Source organism: Lycium ferocissimum, chromosome 9 (genome assembly GCF_029784015.1).
Source record: "Lycium ferocissimum isolate CSIRO_LF1 chromosome 9, AGI_CSIRO_Lferr_CH_V1, whole genome shotgun sequence".
Classification (NCBI taxonomy): domain Eukaryota; kingdom Viridiplantae; phylum Streptophyta; class Magnoliopsida; order Solanales; family Solanaceae; genus Lycium; species Lycium ferocissimum.
Genome location: NC_081350.1, coordinates 37650492 through 37673885, shown reverse-complemented (window position 1 = coordinate 37673885; position 23394 = coordinate 37650492). Strand labels below are relative to the sequence as shown.

At 35.4% G+C, this 23394-nt stretch overlaps 2 protein-coding genes across 3 annotated transcripts; one reads left to right on the top strand and one right to left on the bottom strand.

Moving 5' to 3' along the window:
* Window positions 1–628: 628 nt before the first annotated feature.
* Window positions 629–8821, top strand: LOC132030595 (uncharacterized). Of its 2 annotated transcripts, XM_059420290.1 has the most exons (9): window positions 629–788; window positions 1590–4313; window positions 4431–4534; window positions 4809–4878; window positions 5822–6616; window positions 6866–7068; window positions 7789–7912; window positions 8114–8326; window positions 8528–8821. In XM_059420290.1, the coding sequence occupies exons 1-9, from the start codon at window positions 645–647 to the stop codon at window positions 8669–8671; spliced, it is 4521 nt and encodes a 1506-aa protein (XP_059276273.1). In that variant the 5' UTR covers window positions 629–644; the 3' UTR covers window positions 8672–8821. The 2 variants fall into 2 exon arrangements, with proteins under 2 accessions (XP_059276273.1, XP_059276274.1); XM_059420291.1 differs by lacking the exons at window positions 7789–7912; window positions 8114–8326; window positions 8528–8821 and having other exon boundaries at window positions 6858–6992.
* A 2476-nt stretch (window positions 8822–11297) lies between these two features.
* LOC132069477 (probable WRKY transcription factor 56) lies at window positions 11298–14789 on the bottom strand. The gene is made up of 2 exons (XM_059462820.1): window positions 14154–14789; window positions 11298–11679 (listed from the first exon to the last, which is right to left on the bottom strand). Exons 1-2 carry the CDS (start codon window positions 14669–14671, stop codon window positions 11502–11504), a joined length of 696 nt encoding a protein of 231 aa, XP_059318803.1. The 5' UTR covers window positions 14672–14789; the 3' UTR covers window positions 11298–11501.
* Between the last annotated feature and the right edge of the window lie 8605 nt (window positions 14790–23394).

The window sequence follows — 23394 nt, the reverse complement described above, 5'->3', positions numbered from 1 at the left end:
GTAAGTGTATGTTTCTCAAAAGTACTATTCAAAAAAGTGTTTATGAGGAAAAACTACTTTTTTAACTTCCTTCTACTCACAAAAACACCCTACTTTTTAAAATGCTTCTTCTACTCACCAAAAAAATCTTCATTAAGTGCACCATTTTAAAAAAAAAAAAAAAAAAAAAAAAATTATGAGCAAACACCTCACTTTGTTAAAATAAGTACTTTTTGAGAAAAATAAAAAAACTTAGAAAGAAAAATAAACTTTCTTGAATAGTTAAATGCACCACATAGCTATAGATTTAACAAAATCACTTGATAACATATATTTAAATAATTAAAATTCAAACCTTCATTAAGTGCTAACAAATATGTAAGGCAAAATCCCATTTCTTATGATCTCAAAAAAAAATTATGAGCATGTTTGATGTTAACTAAAATAGTTATGTGTCAAATATCAAATACTTGAGGGAAAAAAAAAACTTAGAACAGAAAACACCCACAACTTTCTTGAATAGTTAGAATGCCACCACATAGTTTTCATTTCAAACAATTGCACTCACAAGTCACAAACATGAATAATTTTCTATGCAGACTTCAGCTTCAACCCCAAATTTTCTGTAATTAGAATTAGAGGGTTGATCCGTGGCGTATAGTGAAATGAAGTGTAAATCGATAGCGTGTATATGGTCAGGTTCACCGCCGGTCCATAAAGTGACCGCTGTTGCGGCACTCAATAATCCTCCCACTCTCTATACCGGTGGTTCCGATGGGTCCATCATCTGGTGGAATATCTCTTCTACGGTAAAATTACTTTCTTCTCCTCCTATTTATACTTTTAACCAATGGTTGAAATCTATTGCTCACATTTTTCAGTTCAATTACGACGTCGTACGTATTCTAACTGATTGCCATTTTCTTTGCGCTTTACTGACTGATTGCGATATCGCATGGTGTAGCCAATGGTTGAAATCTGTTGCTTACGTTTCAGTTCAATTATGACGTCGTATATGTTGTTAGCTAATTATGATCTTCTTTTTGCTTTACTGAGTGATTTAGCTTATTTGTGATCTTTCCTATGCTGCAATTGGTGATAGTTATCACTTCTATCTCAATATAGTTGTGTCATTTTGCTTACTTAAGTTAAAAGAAGAGATCTATAATTGACCCGCAAGGGTGGTTGAGCATGGGGTTTTCATAATGGAGGTCTCAGGTTCAAGACCCCTTGCCTACGATAGCAGGGGATTTGCGCCTGGGCCGAGCTCATCGCACTGGGCTTGCCTAGTGCGGGTTACCTCTCCTTTGTGGTTTGCGACCCATTCTCTTTTAACATTGTATATATAGTATGATTCTTGCAACTCATGATATCTTAATTATTAAAAAAAGTGAAGCAATTTATGTCTGATTGAGCTCATACCTGAAATGAGATGAGCGAAATTGGATGGAGTAAATCATTGTGATAATTTGTGCGATTTTTTTTTTTGGGCGAACAAGGTAATCGTAAACTAACATTAGATCTTTGATTCTTTTCTTAGTTGTGGTATTTGTTAAGGTTCAAGTTTATGAGCTCTTCTGTTTTTCTTTTCTATTTTTTTCCTGCCTCAGGAAATCACACCGGTTGCCATGCTTTGTGGTCATGTTGCTTCGATAGCAGATCTAGGGATATGTGTTCCTACTACAGTTTTGGGAGATGGGAAGTTAGATGATTCAAACAATGCGGTATCAACTTCTAACTCATCTAACTGTGGTGCATTATTAAGTGCATGCACTGATGGTGTGTTGTGCATTTGGAGCAGAGCCAGTGGACAATGCAGACGTAGAAGGAAAATGCCTCCCTGGGTGGGGACGCCATACTTAATTCGACCATTTCCCGAAAATCGTAGATATGTATGTATAGCTTGTTGTTCTTTTGATCATGTTCATTTATCCGATCACCACCCACCTCGTTCTGCTGAGAAAGGTGAAGCATTTGCAGATAGAGACTCACAGCATGCAAAACCGGTAAAGTGCACAGTCGTTATTGTTGATACGTATACTCTTGCTATCGTCCAAACAGTTTTTCATGGGAACTTATCAATTGGGCCTTTGAAATCTGTGGCTGTAATTTCGTCCTTTGGGGATGTATTGACTGAGTCAGTGATGATGGTTGATTCTTTTGGTAAATCACAATGTATACCAATATTAAAGGAGTGTGATTCAAGCACAGAAAACATGACCGCCAAGAGCAATTTCTCTGATGCGGGCAAAATGAATTGGGTAAATGGGTCAAAGGACAGGGGACCTCTGGTGGCATTTGCAAATCGTGGGCCGGTTTCAGCTTTTGTATTTGGTACATGCTGCATATTTAGTTTATTAGAGGATCGGAGTTCCGTGGGAGAGATATCTTTCTCAGATGATCTGCTCTCTATCGAAGGAAAGTCACATGCCATTGGTGGCATGTTTGTTGGACATGGTAACAATCTGCTTGATTCTGAAGATTCAGATGCCACATTCATTGAAAAATTTGCTGTATGGAATAGTAAAGGAGCGGCCATAGTATACAGGATATGTTACTCAGGTAATATCTTCAAATATGAACCTTTTGCTGCTATCCCAGTCATTTCTCGGGAGTCTAGCATGAGCTTATCTATCTCTTTCGTGCAAGTGAACAACTATCTTTTCCGTGTCGAATCAATTTGCTTTCCTATCAATGAATTATCGATTTGGAAACCTCGTGTGACATGTTGGGTACTGCCTAAGCTGCATGACAAAAACGAGATAAATTGTCAGGAATGCAGACTTTCTGGTGAAGGTAGAATATTTGATGATTGGACTCATAACCAGAATGCCCCTGAAAATGAGATTCTTAGGCAGGTTGTTGAAATAGACACAACAGGTGGGAAGGACGAAATAACTTCCTGGCAAGATGCAGCTTCTTGTTCCAAAGCTATTGATGAAAGGGTTTTAAATATCCACAAAAATGGAACTTATGAAAGAAAAGAGCTAGTGTCTTCTTCAATGGTTATTTCTGAAGAGTATGTGCCTTTGGCTATTGTATATGGGTTCTATAACGGTGATATAAAAGTTGTTCGATTTGATATGTTCTTTGAAGGATTAGATTTTCATGGTCAAAATTCATATCCCGATACAAAAGCACATGCCACTCAACATTATCTCTTGGGGCATACAGGAGCTGTACTGTGTTTGGCTGCACAACGAGTTCTGATTAGATGCCAAGGAGGTAGCTACAGATATGTTCTACTCTCAGGAAGTATGGACTGTACTATTCGTGTGTGGGATCTTGACTCCAGCAGTCCCATAGTTGTAATGCATCAACATGTTGCTCCAGTTCGCCAAATAATTCTTCCACCATCTCAAACAGAACGGCCATGGAGTAATTGCTTCCTATCTGTTGGGGAAGACTCATCTGTTGCCCTTTCTTCACTTGATACCATGCGTGTAGAGAGAATGTTCCCTGGCCACCCATATTATCCCGCAAAAGTTGTGTGGGATAGTAGAAGAGGATACATAGCATGTCTCTGCCCAAACCAAACAGGAACATCTGATGCAGATGTTTTGTACATTTGGGATGTAAAATCAGGTGCTCGTGAGCGGGTCCTTCGTGGAGCTGCTGCTGTGTCAATGTTTGAACATTTCTGCACAGGAATTGACAGAGATCTCCCTGGTGGCAGTATGATAAGTGGAAATACTTCAGCTTCTTCATTGCTTTTTCCTGTTACTGATGAAACCAAGTCTCCACCACCTCAGTCACAAACTCGGGGAAAGGGGATTTCTTCATCAAATATATCCGTTAGTACAAGCATGTCTGGAAGTACTACAGGATCTAATCGATCTGCATTGCCTTCCTTGCAAATCAGAAAACAACCTGTTAAAGGCGCTTGTCCTTTTCCAGGAGTTGTCGCTCTGTCTTTTGATCTCACATCTTTGATGTCTCTTTGTCAGAGAGATGATTACTATAAAACTGAGAGTTCCAATCTGAATAAAAACCAAGTGAAAGAAATGAGGGTTGAGTCTCCCATTAAGAGGACTAATTTCAGTGATCAGGAAACTGGCATCCCTAGTTCCAGTGATCAGAGCATCAATGATAAATCTGATGGTGTTTCCATTCAATCTGCAAGAGATCCTGAATGGATGTTCTTGCTTGAACAATGCCTGCTTCAGTTCAGCTTGTCTATTTTGCACATATGGAATGTGGACCCTGAACTTGATAAATTGCTAGTAACTGAAATGAAGCTAAAAAGACCACAGAATCTTCTCGTAGCTCCTGGTCTCTTGGGGGATCGAGGGTCGTTGACTCTGACATTTCCTGATTACACTTCAACTCTGGAGGTACTTTGAGCGTTTTGCTAGCTTTAGATTAATACGAATTTCACTCTCCCCCCCACCAAAAAAAAAAAGCACTTCTCCTCACTTCTTTGCCTCTAACAAATTAAAATTGACATACAGCTTTGGAAATCATCATCAGAGTACTGTGCAATGAGATCTCTAACGATGGTGTCCCTTGCCCAACATATGATTAGCTTGTCACATTACTTTCAGGCAGTCAGCAGGTATGAGATTTTTGTGGCATTCTTTCTGGCTACTGTATGTTATGACTTAAATCAAGAAAAAGTGAAGACTCTCGCATCTGCAGCTTTTCTTACTATTTCTTGTGTCCTACTGGGTTTTCAGCAACATCTTTTAGAGAAATGTTGTGTCAAAGTCGACCCACTCTCTTTATCTGCATTACATAGATGTAGTGTCATCTGGCATTTCATTGTAGAAGCCTAATGTTTCACCGAACTCTTATAACACTACTGTCGTAGTGATATTTGTCTTTTCCAGTTCTTTGTCAGCATTTTACATGCGGAGCTTTGCCGAGAAAGTTTCTGATATAAAGCCTCCCCTGCTTCAGGTAACAAATCATCTGAGTAGTTCTTTTTTCCTTTTTTGGGGTGCGGGTGGTGGGTTAAAATTCCTGCTGAACTCTATTTTGGATATGGATATAATCAAAGTTCTTTTTTCCTTCTTGAGGGCCATGCGAAGGATCATAAATAATTACCTTGAGTTAGGGTCTTGTTTTGGCATATCTGATCCCCTTCCATGAGAAGCAAGAGAGATGCCGTCAGACTCCTTTTTTTATAATGCTTTCTTCTGCACCACTCATTTCTGTACTCCATTTGAATTTTCTTCCATACTACGAGCAACCCATAACCATAGTGTCAATGAAGTCCATCTGAAGGTGTGCCTGAGTTATTATTCATGTTCCTTTTGAATTTTCCTCAGTACTAGAACGCAAAAATATTCGGAAGCTTGTCTCTGTTTTGCTTTTCTATTTGCAAGGTTCTTAATTCAAGGCTAAGGACTGATACAAAATATATTTCTTGGTTGTAAGCAACTCCTCCTTCAGCAATGTAGTGCTCCTACACGTGCTATTATACCATGCATCAGTAGATCAGTGCCTTGAGTAGGTTTTTTTGACACGGATGTGATACTACATACTAGTATAAACCCTCCAAAACTCTTCCAGTTAGCCCCACAAAGAAAGGCAAAAAGAAAAGGAAAATAAAGGTTCCTTGCCTACGTTACATGACTGGCTGAGGTGATCACTTTTGTGCCTTTGGTGACTAGTCTGGGAACTTGTCAAGTACATTTTCACTAAAACTCAAGCCACAGGGGTGACGCTCTTCTCTCTCTCTCTCTCTCTCTCTCTCTTTTTGGGATATGGGAAAGCTTACTGGTGGTGTTCGTTTCTTTGTTGCAACGGTTTGATACATTGGTTCTTTGGGATGTCTTGTGTTTAACTAATCAATCTCGGCAAAACTATTTGTTAATGGTTTGAAATCTCTGTTTTGAAGCTTTTGGTGAGCTTTTGGCAAGACGAGGATGAGCATGTTAAGATGGCGGCACGTTCATTATTTCATTGTGCTGCTTCACGAGCCATTCCACTTCCACTACGCAGGGATAATCTAAGAGATAATGAGAATGGAGTATCACCAATTAAAAGCTATGATTCAGTCCCAGCGCAAGAACCCAGCAACTGCTTGAGGGATGACAGACAAATTGTCACTGAAGGGAACTCTGAGGACGAAGAATCTGAAATAAGATCATGGCTAGAATCATTTGAAATGCAAGATTGGATTTCATGTGTTGGGGGCACGAGCCAAGATGCAATGACATCTCATATAATTGTCGCTGCTGCATTGTCTGTTTGGTATCCCAGTCTTGTGAAACCAAATCTTGTGGGCTTGGCTGTTAATCCATTGGTGAAATTGGTTATGGCAATGAATGAGAAATACAGCTCCACTGCCGCAGAAATTCTGGCAGAAGGCATGGAAAGCACATGGAAGGCATGCATTGGTTCTGAAATACCGCGCCTTATTGGGGACATATTCTTCCAAATTGAGTGTGTCACTGGTGCATCCGCTAATACACCTGCCAAGAATCCATTTACATCTGTTAGAATTCGTGATACTTTGGTTGGAATTCTTCTCCCTAGTTTAGCAATGGCGGATGTCTTGGGATTTCTGAATGTTATAGAAAGCCAGATCTGGTCCACCGCCTCTGATTCGCCTGTTCATGTAGTAGCCCTCATGACTATAGTTAGGGTTGCACGTGGTTCTCCGAGAAACTTAGTTCAATATCTTGATAAGGTTTGTTAAGATACTACTTCTTTATTGCTAAATTGAGTGGATCTTGAAGAGTTAGCTATGTGCACATCGAAAGTAGTAAACAGAAAATGGGTTGCAGACAAATGTTATATCTTTTTTTTTTTTTTTTTTTCTCTCTTTCTGTTGATAAGTGAATTTGAGATATACCATGTAATAACAAGACAAATGTGCTTCTAGTGCTGAAGCATTTCTAAAAAAAATAGCATGTCTAACACCTAGATAGATTTGCAGGTGGTTACTTTCATTTTACGGACAATAGATCCTGGTAACTTAGCCATGCGAAAAACTTGCTTGCAAAGTTCAATGGCGGCATTGAAGGATTTTGCACGCATATTCCCTATGGTGGCACTAAATGATCCAGCGACACGATTAGCTATTGGAGATGCGATTGGAGAGGTTAACAGTCTAAGCATTCGGGTATATGACATGCAAAGGTTAGTTAACAGTACAACTGAATATTATGGTAGCCATACGAGGAGTTTCTTTTCCTCTTTACTCTAGTTATATTTAGTAACAAACATTCTGGAACACAGAACTAGAAACTTCATTTAGAACCATTATGTGGTATAAACTAAATAATTTGTATTTTTTTTTCCTTTTGAGTATCCTTGGTTGTCAATATTAAGCATGCTATTTAGTGTATCATATTGTAGAGTCTTCTTTTCTCATGAACGATAGCTTTGTAGACCTTTCTTTTTTGAGATAAGAAACTATAGCTTTGTGTTTGATCGATTTCCTTCTATAATCTATGTTCTTTTTAAGAACTTCAAGGGTTTGCTATGTCCAATCCCAGTTTAAAGCTTTTCTTTGGTTTCTCTCTAACAAAGCATGTGAGGCACGGGTTAGGGGCACATCACGGGTTTGAACTCTGCTGCAGAAAAAAAACCTGCTATTTAAGTGGAGCAGGGTAGAGGGCAGCGGGCCCATTACCTACTGAGTTTTGAACTGTGGCACCACTGGCCATGGGGGATTTCTCTGTAAAAAAAATGGCTTTAACATGGATTGAAGTAAAATCCCTTCATTGTCTACTTCTGACCCTGTCAAGATCTGTGTTTGGGGACCTGATTTCTGTGATTGAGAGCACCTAGGTAATGTGAGATCTGTTATTCATCTAAATGCTTGTAATATTGATTCTGTTTTGAACCCTAATGCAGCATCACAAAAATAAAAGTCTTAGATGCAAGTGGACCTCCAGGATTTCCCAGTTTGCTTGGAGGAGCTTCAGGAATGACTGTGACTACTGCAATATCAGCTCTTAGCTTTTCACCGGATGGAGAGGTATCATACAAGATGAACTGTTTCACATGATCTTCCTCTTTAAGCTCATTTTTGGGAAGTTGCCAATGTTATTGTGCAAGTTTTGTTGCATGCATGGGTTTGTTATCCATTTATTTGGCACAATGATGCTCTACCACCTTCTTTGAGAGATTGTGTCCACTGTCTATCCAAGAGTTTCATACAATGTTGTTTTACTTGTAGGGGCTAGTTGCTTTTTCTGAGACAGGGTTGATGATAAGATGGTGGTCCTACTCCTTGGGATCTGTGTGGTGGGAGAAGCTTAACAAGAATCTAGTTCCTGTGCGGTGCACTAAACTGATTTTTGTTCCACCTTGGGAGGGATTCTCGCCTAATGCTAATAGGTCAAGCATAATGGCAAGTGTATTCTCTAAAGATGGAGATGCTAACTCGCAGGTATGCAATTCTGATGCACTTCTTATGACTAGACATTAGTTCTTATATTGAATAAGCATTGTTATGCTGCTATCGTATAGATTCTTATGTCTCCAGTGATGAATGTGCAAGACAGATTTGGTTTTGGACTTCTGTCAAATTCCAAAAATATATCTGGTACTCCATTATCCTGCCTTATTTGTTGATCATCTTTCATTGCAGGGGAACTCCAATGCATCGAATGAAATGGACAGATTTAAACAGCTTCTTCATAATATTGATCTTTCTTATCGAATAGAATGGGTTGGTCAACGAAAAATAAAACTCACCCAACATGGCCGTGATTTGGGCACTTACCAGCTATGAGAGCCCCGTGCTATACTAAAATTCCAACTCATTTTGAGAAGGCAAAGTTCCGACTCTCCAGTTTTCTATGGTAGTTTTGGATCGGTTGTTAGCTTGGGCTGCACATATGCCTTGCTCTCAAGTTGATGTTTCACCAACATGAATAGTTTCTTACTTTTTGAACCGCATTTACGCTGAGAGGAAATTCTGTTCGAAGCAGCCAGACCAGTAGATGAGTGCATGTACACAGTGCATTTGGTCGGTTCAGTGGTGGTAATTATAACCTCTAATGATATGAATGTCGAGTTTCCAACAATTTTGCGCTTCTCCCCCACTTTCATCTTCTGTTTAGTTTTTAGGGGGTGGGGTTGGCAGCATTGGGGTGGAGCAGGATATTGACTTGCATGTCTTGTACAAGTAATTGAGTTCGAAAATGTGGGGAAGTTTTTTACCTGCTTATTAGTACAGCTAGTACAGATGTAAATCAATAGCTCTGAAGTCGATAGTTTTTGTATATTTCCATTGATTGATCTTCGTTGGTTCTCGATGAGCTTTCCTTTCGGCACATCTACACGAAATAAAAAAAGTTTACAAACTTGGAGAACAAGTCATCTATCCCAGGATTAATGTTGTTGAACATATGCTATCTCTCAGTTGATTGGTCATTGGTGCCCTTCGTTTATTAACGATTTCTTCTACAACAGCTAGTTGCTTTGAATGTGTCAAATTTGAGGACCAAAAGCACTTCCTTTTTGTTGCCTCAGAATTTTAAGATGCATGACAAAAAGTTGAAATGCATGCACGAGAAGGAGAAACACTTCTCACGGATTCTTATAATTTTTTTTTTTGATAATCATGGTGTCTATGCTAAGCTTGTTTGCACTTCGACTAATTTCATGGGCACTTGATATCTCTCACCAATACAGATATCAGTTAACTATATTTACCATGGTTTGGTCAAGTGGAAGAAATCACCTAGAGCCTGTTTGGAAAGCCACCTGGTAATTGGAATTGGTGTAATTACTACCCTAGTAATTACACAGCCTAGTAATTACAACGACCTGGTTGTTTGTCATAACGTCATAATTACAAGCGTGTTGTTTGTTGCACATGTAATTACAAAGCTTAGTTTAATTTAAAACTAAAATAATTATAAAAAATTTAAAATTAATATTTAAAAAATATGTGCCTTTATAAATGATATTAAATTAGTTATTTAATAATACATTGTTTCTTGAAAATATGTTAATTAATAATCATATATTTGTAATTAATATTGTAAAAAATAATTGATATACAATTTCAAATTAATAATATTTTAATTTTAATTGATTATAAAAATTAAAAGCATACCTTTTTTGTGAGAACATCATAGGATTGGATGTTTGACAAAAAAAGAATATTTATCAATATAATGCCATAACACTATTCAAATGTTTGACAATAATTCTATCAACTCAGAAAAGTGAAAAATAAACAACATGCAATGTGAAATAACAAGTCAATAGTACTAAAGCAAATATTTTTAAAATCGAAAATATAGCCTAAATTCAAAATCCGAAAGAATATTTTTAACATACTACTCTTATGTCAAATTCTAACGTTACATAAGTAAGTTTCTACGTAACATAAATAAATACTCCTATAATTCAAAGGAAATGGAAAAATATAAGTCAATAACCTCATTCATAACGAAATTCTACTTTAATAACGTCACTTTTTATATGCAAGTTTGCTAATGACTCATTCTTTCTAATATTAAGATATGTAGTTTCAAAAATTAGTATATTAACATGGTTATGCTAAATGAATAAAATAAAAAATAAAAAAAAATACGAGCAATTACATGGAACCACAAGAAGTAAAAGTTGGGAATGAGAAGAAAGGAAATAAAATATAAATTCTATAAAAAGAAAAATATATTTTAAAAAATACAAATGATGAAAAAGTAAAAATAAAAAAAATTAAATAATACAAATAAAAAATAAATTAGAAAAGAAAAGAAATAAAAAAATAAAAAATAAATTAAGTAATAGAAATAAAAAATAAATTAAAAAGGAAAACAAATTAAAATAAAACAAAAAAGAAATAAACTAAAAAGTAACCCTCTAATTACAGGGTGTAATTACACTCTCCAATTTTCAAGGGTGGGCTGAGAATTGGGTGTAATTACACCCTGTAATTATAGGGTTACTTTTTAGTTTATTTCTTTTTAATTTTATTTTAATTTCTTTCTGTTCTTCTTTGTTTCTTTTTTGTATCGGAATGCCCGCATATTTGAGAGGGTGTAATTACACTCTCCAATTTTCAAGGGTGGGCTGAGAATTGGGTGTAATTACACCCTCTCAATTACACCAAATTCCCACTTAACTGTGTAATTACCTGGTCAAATAAACAGGCCGAACTGTGTAATTACACTCAATTCTAATTACCTGGGTGGCTTTTCAAACAGGCCTCTAGTGAGTGTTCTTTTTGTCGCACCTAATCGGGAAAGACGTTCAATGAAATGATGCTGTCATTAATGTTCCGGCGTAAAATTTCAATGATGCAAAGTAACAAGTGAAAATTTTAATAGGATAAACTGCTAGTCCCTAAGTCATTAAAAACAAATTTACAAGAAATTGTTGTAGAATGCAGTTCTTTGGTTCATATGAATACATAACATGGTGACATTAGAAACGATCGCTTCTTCTCGACTGTATGGTATCGTAATTTACATTTCTATACAGAATTGTACATTTGACTTGCTACGTATGATCATCAGCACAATGAAACACCAACATATGTTACGTTACTTTTCAATTTGAGACATTTAGATAACATCCCATTTACTATAATTAGTAATACATATTTAGAATCTAGAGAGAAACTGAAGTTGTTTTAGAAGTGGACTTAATGTCTCCATTAGCTTCTCACAAGGGTGATTGTGAATGCCTTCATAAGTTGTCACCACAATGCTTGTATCCTTTGAAAGTCTTTGAATTTGTTTTTTCACATTGCATGTATGGTGTGTACATCGATAGTAACTCCTGTTGCCAAAAAAAAAAAAAGGAGTAGCGAACATTTTTACTAAAAGGAAATAATGTTATATCAAGAGATGCTGTTGAATTCAAAGTATGAGAAGTAATTATATCTAACACTTTCTTCTTGACGTAGTACTATGGCATGATCAATATGAACAATTGGACAGATTTGCAACAATTTATAAAGCTCATTCTCATGAGAAGGTGAACAACCTAATTCGTCGAAATAAACAATGCAAACATGGCCGAGAGAGAAACTGAGAGTTCTTTTTTTTTTTTTTTGGGGTGGGGTGGGGGGGGGGTTAAAGTAACATCATATTAAAAATTAAATAGTCATTACATTCAATAGTAGTGCTCCGAAGAGCAAAGAAATTTTCAAAGCAAGCCAAAATAGTTACTCATTTATGCCATCGCCCCTTAATAAAAATGACTCATCCATGCCATATTTCAAACGTTTCTAGTAAAGAAACTGATAGTTATATATATATATTTTATTATATATATATATATATATATATATATATATATATATATATATATATATTATAAAATGGCGTTAATAAAAAAAAAGACATTTTGTAACAAGTGATGGCATAAATGAGTCAAAATATTGAAAGAAAATGAGCCATTTCCTATAGCATGGCATAAATGAGCCATTTTTTTTTGTTGCCAAATGAGCCACACTATTGTATTGAGCCATTTCCGATAGTTGGATGACATATTTGAGCCTTTTCCGAAAATTAAATAGTCATTACAAATAGTAGTGCTCCGAAGAGCAAAGAAATTTTCAAAGCAAGCCAAAATGTTACGAGTACCAGCTAAAACATTTCTAGTAAAGAAACTGATAGTATATATATATATATATGTTATATATATAAAAAAATATATATATATATGATTGTTTACTACACTACAAGAAAGAAAACATTTGTTAATTTTTTTTTTTGCCATAGTAAAAGATCGTTTTTGCAAAAAGTATTTTTGGCAACAACAACTTTTTTGTTGTTGCATGAACTTTTCCCATCGGTTGTTATTGCAATGACGTTTTTGTTGTTGTCAAAAGTACTTTTTGCAACAATAGTCAATACTATGACAACAAAATTAAATTGTTTGGCAACCAAAAAAAAGTTCATTTTTAAAAGTTTTATCATATGTATGCCAACAATAAAACTAAGTTGTTGCCAAACATTGAATTATGCCAACAATATTATTTTTGTTGCCAAAGAGTTGTTGCCGTTTCTGTACTTTCTTGTAGTGCTATTCGATTGTAATAAATATTTTTGTGATTCAAACTCGTTTTTGAAACAATGAAGCAAAAAGAAAGGATCCAGGATGTATTGAATTCGATCTTAGACGGTTGAAATACGAAAAGAAATGCGAATTATAGGAATAACAGGTCTTATATTAAAGATGGCACCATGATAGAATGAATATGTCATTGTCTAATTAACATGTTCTAAATTGTCAATGATTTTTAAAATGTTTGTTCAACTAGAAAAGTTCAAGAAATATTCAACAGCGAGACTTAAAACCATTAATCGTTTACATCAAAAGATTATTTGCAAAACGAAATTGCATTTCCATAATATCGAGACTCATATATGGCTTTTCTTGGATCATCTGTCAAGAGGAAAAGATAAAGATAGTTGAAAAAAGAGAAGATACTCTTGCATGTTTTACTTATGAAAATATAATCTAATCAATTCACTTTTCTTTGTTTTGAATGATGTGTTTTATGTTTCGCTGTTATATATATATTGGAGATACTGAAATACTATATATCATAATTTGGTTAATTTAGTATTCATCAGAGATGAACTGAATGAATCATCTATTTTGCATAACCGTATTAGAATTTTGACCTAAGCGCATAAAAAGTTGGATATAACTTCTGAAATAACATCTTAATTAAAGCGTTAATTACAAAGCTTGGAGGTTGTACATTTATAATATACATTATGATTTTTATATAATATTTATTTCACATAATACATAAAATAACCAGAAAAGAATATGTAAATCATTACGGCGTAACTCAGGCCAAATGATGGTTCTCTTTAGGCATAAGCATGCTCCAAATACTATAGTTTTCAAAGAATAAACATAAAATGTACAAGCAGTTTATATGAAAATACTTTACACACTTTACTGTTTCATCTATTCTTTTTCTCTTTCGCATTTTAGATCTTTGATATTTTAACCCCAATTAAGACTTAATTCGGACTTGAATATAAGTTATTACCACTTTATTAGTTGCGCTTTCAGTTTGCAAACTAATTCAAATCGACTGTATAAATCATTTGTATCATTTCTTCACTCTTCAATATTCAGATGTTTTATCATAATTCATAACTCGATTATTTATACGCTGATCATTGTTACCACTCTAGCTATATCGGTATGTACACATATATACATCAACTTTCTTCAAAAAAAATGAAAAAAAAAAAAAAAATCACCATGCATGAATGGATACTTACCTTGGATGTGTGCTATTTTTGACAGCTTTTTGACCATATTTTCTCCACTTATATCCATCATCAAGAATATCCTCAGTGCTCCTTGTATGAAATGCAATCCTAGGTGGTACATATTTCCTTTTCCTAAATTTCCCTTTGTCTCTATGTAATCCACCATGTTGTTCTTGTAATTGTTGTCTAAATAGCCCACCATGTTGTCCTTGTAATTGTTGTTGTTGTTCACCAGCTTCCATCATAATATTCCTAGGATTTATCGACACGTTTGACATAGTTGCATTTTCCTCATGATGAGTCCCATTGTTATTAATAATTGAAGAGCCCGATAAAAGCCCTGCCCAATCAATATTATCACAACCAACTTGAGAGTTATAATTATTTTGCATTGGCAATTGATTAGGTTGTTCCATGAAGAAGTTGGCCGGAGATAGATCGTTTGAGAGTAATATTGGCGGTGGAAGAGGCGGAGGTGGTGGCGGCTCTTCGCCGGCGTTCATTGATGACGTTGTGTTATACTGCATTTGAGATTAAAAAAAAATGATGGTGTCGATCAAGATTTGCAAGAATGTTACAAAAAAATTATGTTTGAAATTTATAGATGAAGTTAGGTAATAGCCGTTGGACAGTTTTATATATGCTGTGAGAGAGATGGTTCTTAGGGTTAAGAGAATAGTGAGATCTTGGCTTGTACCCTTTGATAAAAGCCAACTACATTTTACCTAATAAATCTGTTCAACTGCCTTATTAGAAATGGTAGACGTGCCCAAAAAAAATGTTATTACCACCAAAACACGTCGTGTAATTATAACATGTTATTACTTTTTTTGTTTTTATTAATTTTCAGCCTATTTCTTGGTTAAGTACTGTAAAGCATGTATGCATGGGTTAGGTAGGAAGCTTAAGAGGTGAATGAAAACGTTGTACTTGAAAATATATTTAAATTTGTACATCCAAATTGTATTTCACTGTAGTTTTGGATGGTTAATACAAGAGTTATTAGTATCATAGATGAGAACTCAACTTTTACTTTATTTGCATTAGAGTCCCTAAATTAAGTTGTCTAACAAAAAAAATCAATCAAATTTACCTAAGTATCATAAAAGCTATATTAAACTATCTTTTGTAACAAAAAAATTACTCAATTGCCTAAATATAAATAGGAAGTTATACGTTGAATTACATATATTGTTTAACGAAATATTATAATTGGAATGATAATGAGCTCCAATGAATCGACATTACACCATAATTGGTTTAATGAACCAACTAGAAGGTTTGTGTGCACACTAAAAAGATCTTTTGGACCAAGAAGAGCATGACTCAATTATTGAGGGATTAAAAGTGAAAAACAAACCGAATAAAATGGTTACTAGTCAAGGCGTGCAAACTACCTTCGCCTAATTAGTGTTCGAGTTACCCTTCACTATTGCTGCCAGACTTTACACGGTCAATTATAGTGCTATAATTTTGGTTAATCAATTGCTAATTAAGAAGTTATGCCACATCCATTGACCATTTCTTTTACACAATTATTTGCAACAAAAAAAGAAAAAGACAAAAGCTTTCCATTGACGTAATAAAATTGACCAAGAGAGTTACAATATAGGTCTCCTTTACAGAAATCCAAATGAACTATGAAAGGGCATGATCCTAAGAGATTTGATAGATAAAATGCTACCGTCTCCTGATTATACCACTTAAAAAGATTTGATTTTTCTAGTTTCCTTTCCGGTATACTGTACTCGTATTAGAGACCCGATTAATCCTGCGCCACAAAAGTCTATAAAGAAGGAAATCACTCCTTATCAAGATTTTTTCACACGAGACCTCTAGTTAAGAATAAAGGGATCATATCCATCCCACCACAATCCTTGATGGTCGATTTGTCCCTTTATTATTGATTTATTGCATAGACTCTAAAATTGTCACACTTCCTACTACAATAATATTCGCATAAGTTTTTTTTTTTTTTTTTTTTTTTTTTAAATATTCGCATAAGTTGAGCGTGAAGTGGAGAATGGGCAATTCATGCGTAATAATCCTTGTAATGTATTATCCACTGCATAACTATTCTCATATTATTAATTTTCTGCCACCTGCACACGACATGTATGTACTATAATTCCTGTAGTATAATCCTTGCATAACGTGTTTTTATAAATATAGAATACAACATTTAAGAAAGTGGAGAATGGACATATATATTGTACATAAGGATATGGAACTCAGATATAACATACTGCATACAAATTTAAAGCTTCGAATATACTCGTTGAAAGCTTGTGAATATTAAAAAGAAAAAAACTCGTTGAGACATTTGAAGTTTAATTTGTCCAAATCTGCTTGGGATGCACTATTTGGAATATAATATTGGCAATTGGATAATTCACAAAAAAGCCAAAGGAAGATGAATTGCTGAATCAGACAAACTATGGAAGCAACGTGGAAATTTGTTCGACTCAATATTTAGTTAACCATAATCCTTGTCCAAATGCTATACTATATCCTAATCTAGCCATTTTTCTTTTCATGGTTTGTCTTTCTTGTTAGTATAGAACATACCAGTTCTTTACTCCATGACGTGTCTGCATATATAATCTGTTAAGTATGCATAGAGTGTTATTAATTAACCTGTATTCGAAAATAATTAAACTAGAAACAGGAAAAATAAACAAAGCAGATTCTGGAATTCAGAACAACATTATCTTAAAATATACTCCCTCTGTTTCAATTTGTTTGAACCTATTTCCTTTTTAGTCCGTGCCAAAATGAATGACCTCTTTCCTAATTTGGAAACAAATTCACTTTATGAATGATTTACAGGCACACAAATTTTCAAGGCTTATTTTGAACCACAAGTTTCAAAAGTCTTTCGTCTTTCTTAAATGTCGTGCCCAGTCAAATGGGTTCATATAAATTGAAACGGAGGGAGTATAAGGAATTAAATCGAGCCCACTAAATGCACAATGTGTCCTTAAGAAACTTATTCCCCTCAATGTACCCGAGGTTGTGGAATATATCCTCCCAGGATAGAACGATTTACTCACCGTAGTAGTTGTACTGCAAAATTTGGGTGAACAGTGAACTCACTCGAAGGCTGTAAATCACACGAGAATTTTATTTAGTGCAGAAGAAGAAGAGAGAGAAGAATATTAGAAATTTCATAAGGAAAAAAAATCTGAGGATCAACAGAATTTATAGCCATTGAAGCACTGGTTCTGAAAAGGGTTGCGACCTTAAGAAAAGCCATGTTATAATGGGCGGGAAATTTAAAAGGATCCGGGAAAAGAAATTGGTCATAAGCGCGGATCCGGGTCACTAACCGGATCAGGATTTGGATAGGTAATTAATAAATAATTAAAAATTAAATAAATTTGGTCCAAAAAGATTAGCAATCAATCAGATCATTTGACCGAATCTGAAGCCGAGCGAGTGAGGACGACGACGCGAGGCTTGCCTTCCTCTCAACCCGTTAACAACTAGAAGGAATGCTTCTATATTTAAGTACAAGGACTTTTCTTTCACTACCAATGTGGGGAGAAATGCTTCTTCCATAAAGCTAAAGGGAACAATTCATTTTCCCTCCATATTTCTTCCCTCCATTTATCATTCAACCAATCATTAAAACCCAACAATCCCCCACATGAATGGGGAATGGCTATAAGATAAAGGAATGCACAGACAAGTGTGTGATTTACAAGTAAAGATTGATTGCATTTGGATAAGTAGGTTTCCCTTTGAACTTTCCGTAGTGAAATTCTATATGATATATTCAGTCAATCGGTAGATGTGATATCCTTGAACCGTCGAGTTTTGTTGTATATCTAGACAAAATAAGTCGCACAATTAACCCTTAACCGTCTACGATTATCATGGTTGTGTTCGTTTCACCCATGAACACTGTCTGGTTTCATGAGTGCATAGAGAATGGGCCTTTACTATCATTCTCCTTGAAATGGCTTACACTTCACACTCACATAGGTGATTTCTAAACGTGTAATCCTATAGATACACTATTTGGTCATATCTTGCTAAACTTAGAAACCATTAAAAAACTTTAATGCTTTATTAACTCATTAAAAAGCCTTAACATTTTATCTTTGTTTCTTAACATTGTCTTCATCACGAGAATGAGTTGAGTTATTCGGCAATGTTGAACCATCATTCATAACTTTGTTTGATCTCCTTGAACCTAGCTCTTGGGATCTCCAGTCTACTAGGTAGAGTTATTGCCTTGATGACTTGTCCTAGGCCTTAACCCCATTCCCCTCGATGATCTTTCAACTACCTCTCTAGATTGGCCTTTTGTGGTGGATCCGACACGTTATCTCTCGAATTTACGTAGTTAATTGTCATGACCTAAACTAGAGGGCCATGACGGGCACCTGACCATACTAGTCAAGCACCACCTGACATACATCTGTAACATCAACATACACATAGGTGGGCCGATAGGGCCATCATATGACTCTCAATAAACTCACGAAACATGTATTAATCATAGTTGAAAGACTCGTCCGACCGTATATCATCCACTATCTTGGACATCATCTGACTGTACATAACTGTCTATAAGCCTCTACTGGAATACACAACACAACATGATCGGGATAGGGCCCCGCCATACCCATACACATGTGCATGGTCAACTCAGCGGATGAGGCAGATGCACTCCATTTGTTTCGAAGATGCACTCTCTCTCTCTCTCTCTATATATATATATATATATATATACACACACACACACACACACACACACACACACACACACACACACACGACCATGCTGACTCTTGGCATCTCCGAAACAAATAGAGTGCATCAACCTCATCCGCTGAGCTGACATCCTAATAGATGGATCACCAACCTGTATCTCAGAACCTGCGGGCATGAAACACACATCCCCCCCCCCCCCCATACAATAGGGGAGTCAGTATGAATAATGTAACGAGCATGTAAAGCATGAAAACAGTATATACGTAAGAATCATGAAAAGCATCTGAGATATGTTAGTTAATCTGTATATCTGAATGTATCTATGTGACTGTATATTTAGAAATGTCTATATAACTGGAAGTAACTCTGAAGGCGTATGACATGCATGCTTTCTTTCAAAAATTATATACATGGGTCATAGTATAACTGTTAATGTTGTGGAACGTACAACCCGATCCATAATGTTAGTGTTGCGGAACGTGCAGTCCGATCCATGTATCATATCGGCCCCTCTGTGGGCATCATCATCATTGTGTACCAACTGATCAGGTGGTAATGCGTATATAACGTCTATCCCTTTCCCCACACCCAACATACTTATAATATACATGTATATATGAGTCAATATGCATATGTATAAATGAATGCAATGCTTAAGTAAAATGAATAATAAAACTCTCAGAGTGACATAAAGTCGTACTACCTCCGATAGATATCTTTTGAGCTAATATCATCAATATCCGTAATCTTAAGACCCATGGACAGAAGGAATAATCATAAAAAGGGGTATAAGAACATCAAAGACAAGAGTACTCCTAATGCTAATTCTAAGAATAGAGTAATATGGAGGCTCGTTCATTCATTCGTTCATTCACATCATAAGGGTATGATCTCCTCCCTAGTCTATAATTAAGCTCGCAGAATCTCCTCGCGTCTACAATAAGATAAATGATGTCTTCGTCAACAAACAGTGTCGCAACTATCATAGTTTACTAATCTTATAACTTATGAAAAATCGGGAAGCACCTCCCCATACATCCCAAAGGGCACCAAGGGTCATCAACAACCCAATAACAACAACAACAATCAACAATAGCAACAACTGCAGTATAATCCAATATAAACCTCTTCGATTACTTTAATAATCATATTAAGCGGCAAGCTCGTTTAACGAATAACAAAGCGTCATTCAAACCCAACTCTCCTTTCATAATTCAGTCCACACCCTTCATAACATTATACTTAGTTTTACCATATTCTTTTCCACCCAAAACATTATAAAGATAATCTCTAAACAATCCATATGTTTTAACTCTTCAACCTTCACTTCCGAGTCCTAGTTTTACATGTTTTCCTTTTTCACTTCCTTCAATTAAAACATGAATAATCTTAACAACAATAGCCACAATATAGTTAGGTTATATTTCATAATTTCCAAAAATTAGAAACCATATTTACATCTTCAAAAGCATCGATAACACGACAATAAGTTACTAGCATTTCACGACAAGCGACAAGCTCGGATTGGAACACATATAACCCGTATTACCTCTTGTAAGTTCCTGTCTTAACTTAATAATATTCTCAACATGATAATTAAATCATTTATTACAAATTCCAGCCTTATACCATAGGATTATAACAAGAAAATAGTCTGCAAAATCAACTACTTCCGAATAGCAATTCTATTCATAAGTTCATGCTTTTCTCGACAATTCACCTCAATCAACATCAAAATAATCATAAGTACAACTAAAAAACAATATATACTCACCTTATACAGTAGCCCCAAGTTGAATCCCAAACTTCCCTTAGCTTATATTCATCTTCAATAACCCAATACGATAAAAGTGATTTCCTTTTACTTAGACTAACTTTCAAGGTGTAACTTGCATCAAATCTTTGTGTTTGTCTCTTGAATCCATGAGAATTGATTACAGAGGATTTGAGAGAGTTTAGAGGGAGCTTAAGGGTGAGAAAGGGGTAGAAAATGATGCAAAAAATCAGATTTCCCGTTTCTAATATTTCTGATTTTTACTGTTCATCCCGCGTTACTGTTCATCCGCATTACTATTAATCTAGTGGAATTATTTCAGGGACTAGATTTTTCCATCTTTTTTCACGGATGGTCTCATTCCCGAGCTTATATTAACCAACTTACGATATGAACGATACAAAAATTTTCTGAGGTGTAACATCAATAGTGATAAAACCACTAGAGAGTAGTTGCCTAATGGTATTTTGTCTCCATCATATGTCATGAAATTTTTTGTTATACATAACGCTCCTTGCCCTACCTATTGTCGCTTGGCTATCACAATGTATACATGTTGGTGCCAAAGGTTTGGGCCAAAATGGAATATCTTCCAAAAAAATTTGAAGTCATTCAGCGTCTTCACCGAGTTTGTCTAAAGCTATAAATTCAGATTCCATTGTAGAGCGGGTGATGCATATCTGTTTGGATGATTTCCAAGACACTGCTCCATCGCCAATGGTGAAAACATATCCACTTGTGGATTTAACTTTAGATGATCCGGTTATCCAATTTGCATCACTATATCCCTCAATTACAGCGGGATATTTATTTATAGTGTAAAGTATAGTTTTGGGTGTGTTTTAAATACCCTAGAGCTCGTTTCATTGGGATTACTTGTGAACAGACTTAGCTTATTAATAGCACATGCTATATCTGATCGTGGACAATTCATAATATACATCAAACTTTTCAAAAATCGTGCATAGTCCAATTGTGAATCACTTTCACCTTCATTCTTTTAAAGTATAAAACTTACATCAATTGGAGTCTTTGCAACATTGAAATTCAAATACTTGAACTTGTCAAGTACCTTTTCGATATAATGAGACGTGATAATTCTAGACTTTGTGGAGTTTTATGAATCCTAATTCCTAAGATCAAATCAACAACTCCTAAGTCTTTCATGTCAAATTTGCTAGCAAGCATACGCTTAGTAGCATTTACATCCACAATATCTCTACTCATCATCAACATGTAATCAACATATAAACAAACAATGGCTTCATGATTTGAAGTGTTTTTAATGTAAACACATTTGTCACACTCATTGATCTTAAATCCATTTGCCAACATTATTTGGGCAAATTTTGCATGCCATTGTTTGGGTACTTGTTTTAGTCCATAAAACGACTTAACAAGTTTGCAGACTTTCCTCTCTTTATCAGGAACCACGAACCCTTCAAGTTGTTCCATGTAAAATTTTTCCTCCAAGTCTCCATTTAAGAAAGCTATCTTAACATCCATTTAATGGATTTCAAGATCATATACTGCCGCTAGTGCTATTAACACCCGAATGGATGTTATCCTTGTCACCAACGAGTATGTGTCAAAATAATCAAGACCTTCTTTTTGTCTATAATCTTTAACAAGTCTTGCCTTATATTTGTCAATAGTGCCATCAGCTTTCATTTTCGTTTTAAAGATCCATTTTGAACCTAAGGGTTTATTTCCGAGAGAAAGATTAACCAATTCCTATGTATGGTTATTCAAGATTGATTCAATCTCACTATTGATTGCCTCTTTCCAAAATGGTGAATCTGAAGAAGTGGTGGCTTCTTTAAATATTTGAGGCTCATTTTCAAGCAAAAACGTCACAAAATACGGTCCAAAGGAAGCAAATATCCTTTGGCATTTGCTCCGCCTTGGACCCTCTTTACGTGGTGTGGTTTCCTTTGGTTCCTCTTATGGTCGCTTAGATCTTTCGTTGGGTGACTCGCATTCATTTTTATACGGATAAATGTTCTCAAAGAATTCAGCATTATCTGATTCAATTATCGTATTAACATGGAGATCGGATTTTTCGAATTTGTGAACTAAAAACCGATATGCTTTGATGTTGGTAGTATATCCAATGAAAACACAATCCACAGTTTTTGGTCCTATTTTGACCCTTTTGGGTGTAGGAACTTGTACTTAAGCTAAGCTTCCCCACACTTTAAAATATTTCAAGTTGGGTTTTCTTCCTTTTCATTTTTCATATAAAATAGATTGTGTTTTGCTGTGGGGCACTATATTGACCATTCAGTTGGCTGTAAGGATAGCTTCCCTCCACAAGCTCTACGGAAAACTAGAACTTATTAATAAAGCATTCATCATTTCCTTTAATGTTCGGTTTTTCCTTTCCGCAAACCCATTGGATTGTGGTGTGTGAGGGGTAGTAGTTTGATCGATAAATCCATATTCTAAACATATCTCTGCAAAAGGAGATCCATACTCTCCAACCCTATCACTTCTTATTATTTTTATCTTTTTGTTCAATTGATTTTCAACTTCAGTTTTGTATTGCTTAAATGCTTCAATTGCTTCATCCTTACTATTAAGCAAATAAACATAGCAATATCGAGTGCAATCGTCAATAAAAGTTATGAAATACTTTTTCCCGCCGTGAGAAGGTATTGACTTCATGTCACAAATATCTATATGAATTAAGTCTAAGGGATTGGAATTCCTCTCAATAGACTTATAAGGATGTTTAACAAATTTAGATTCAAC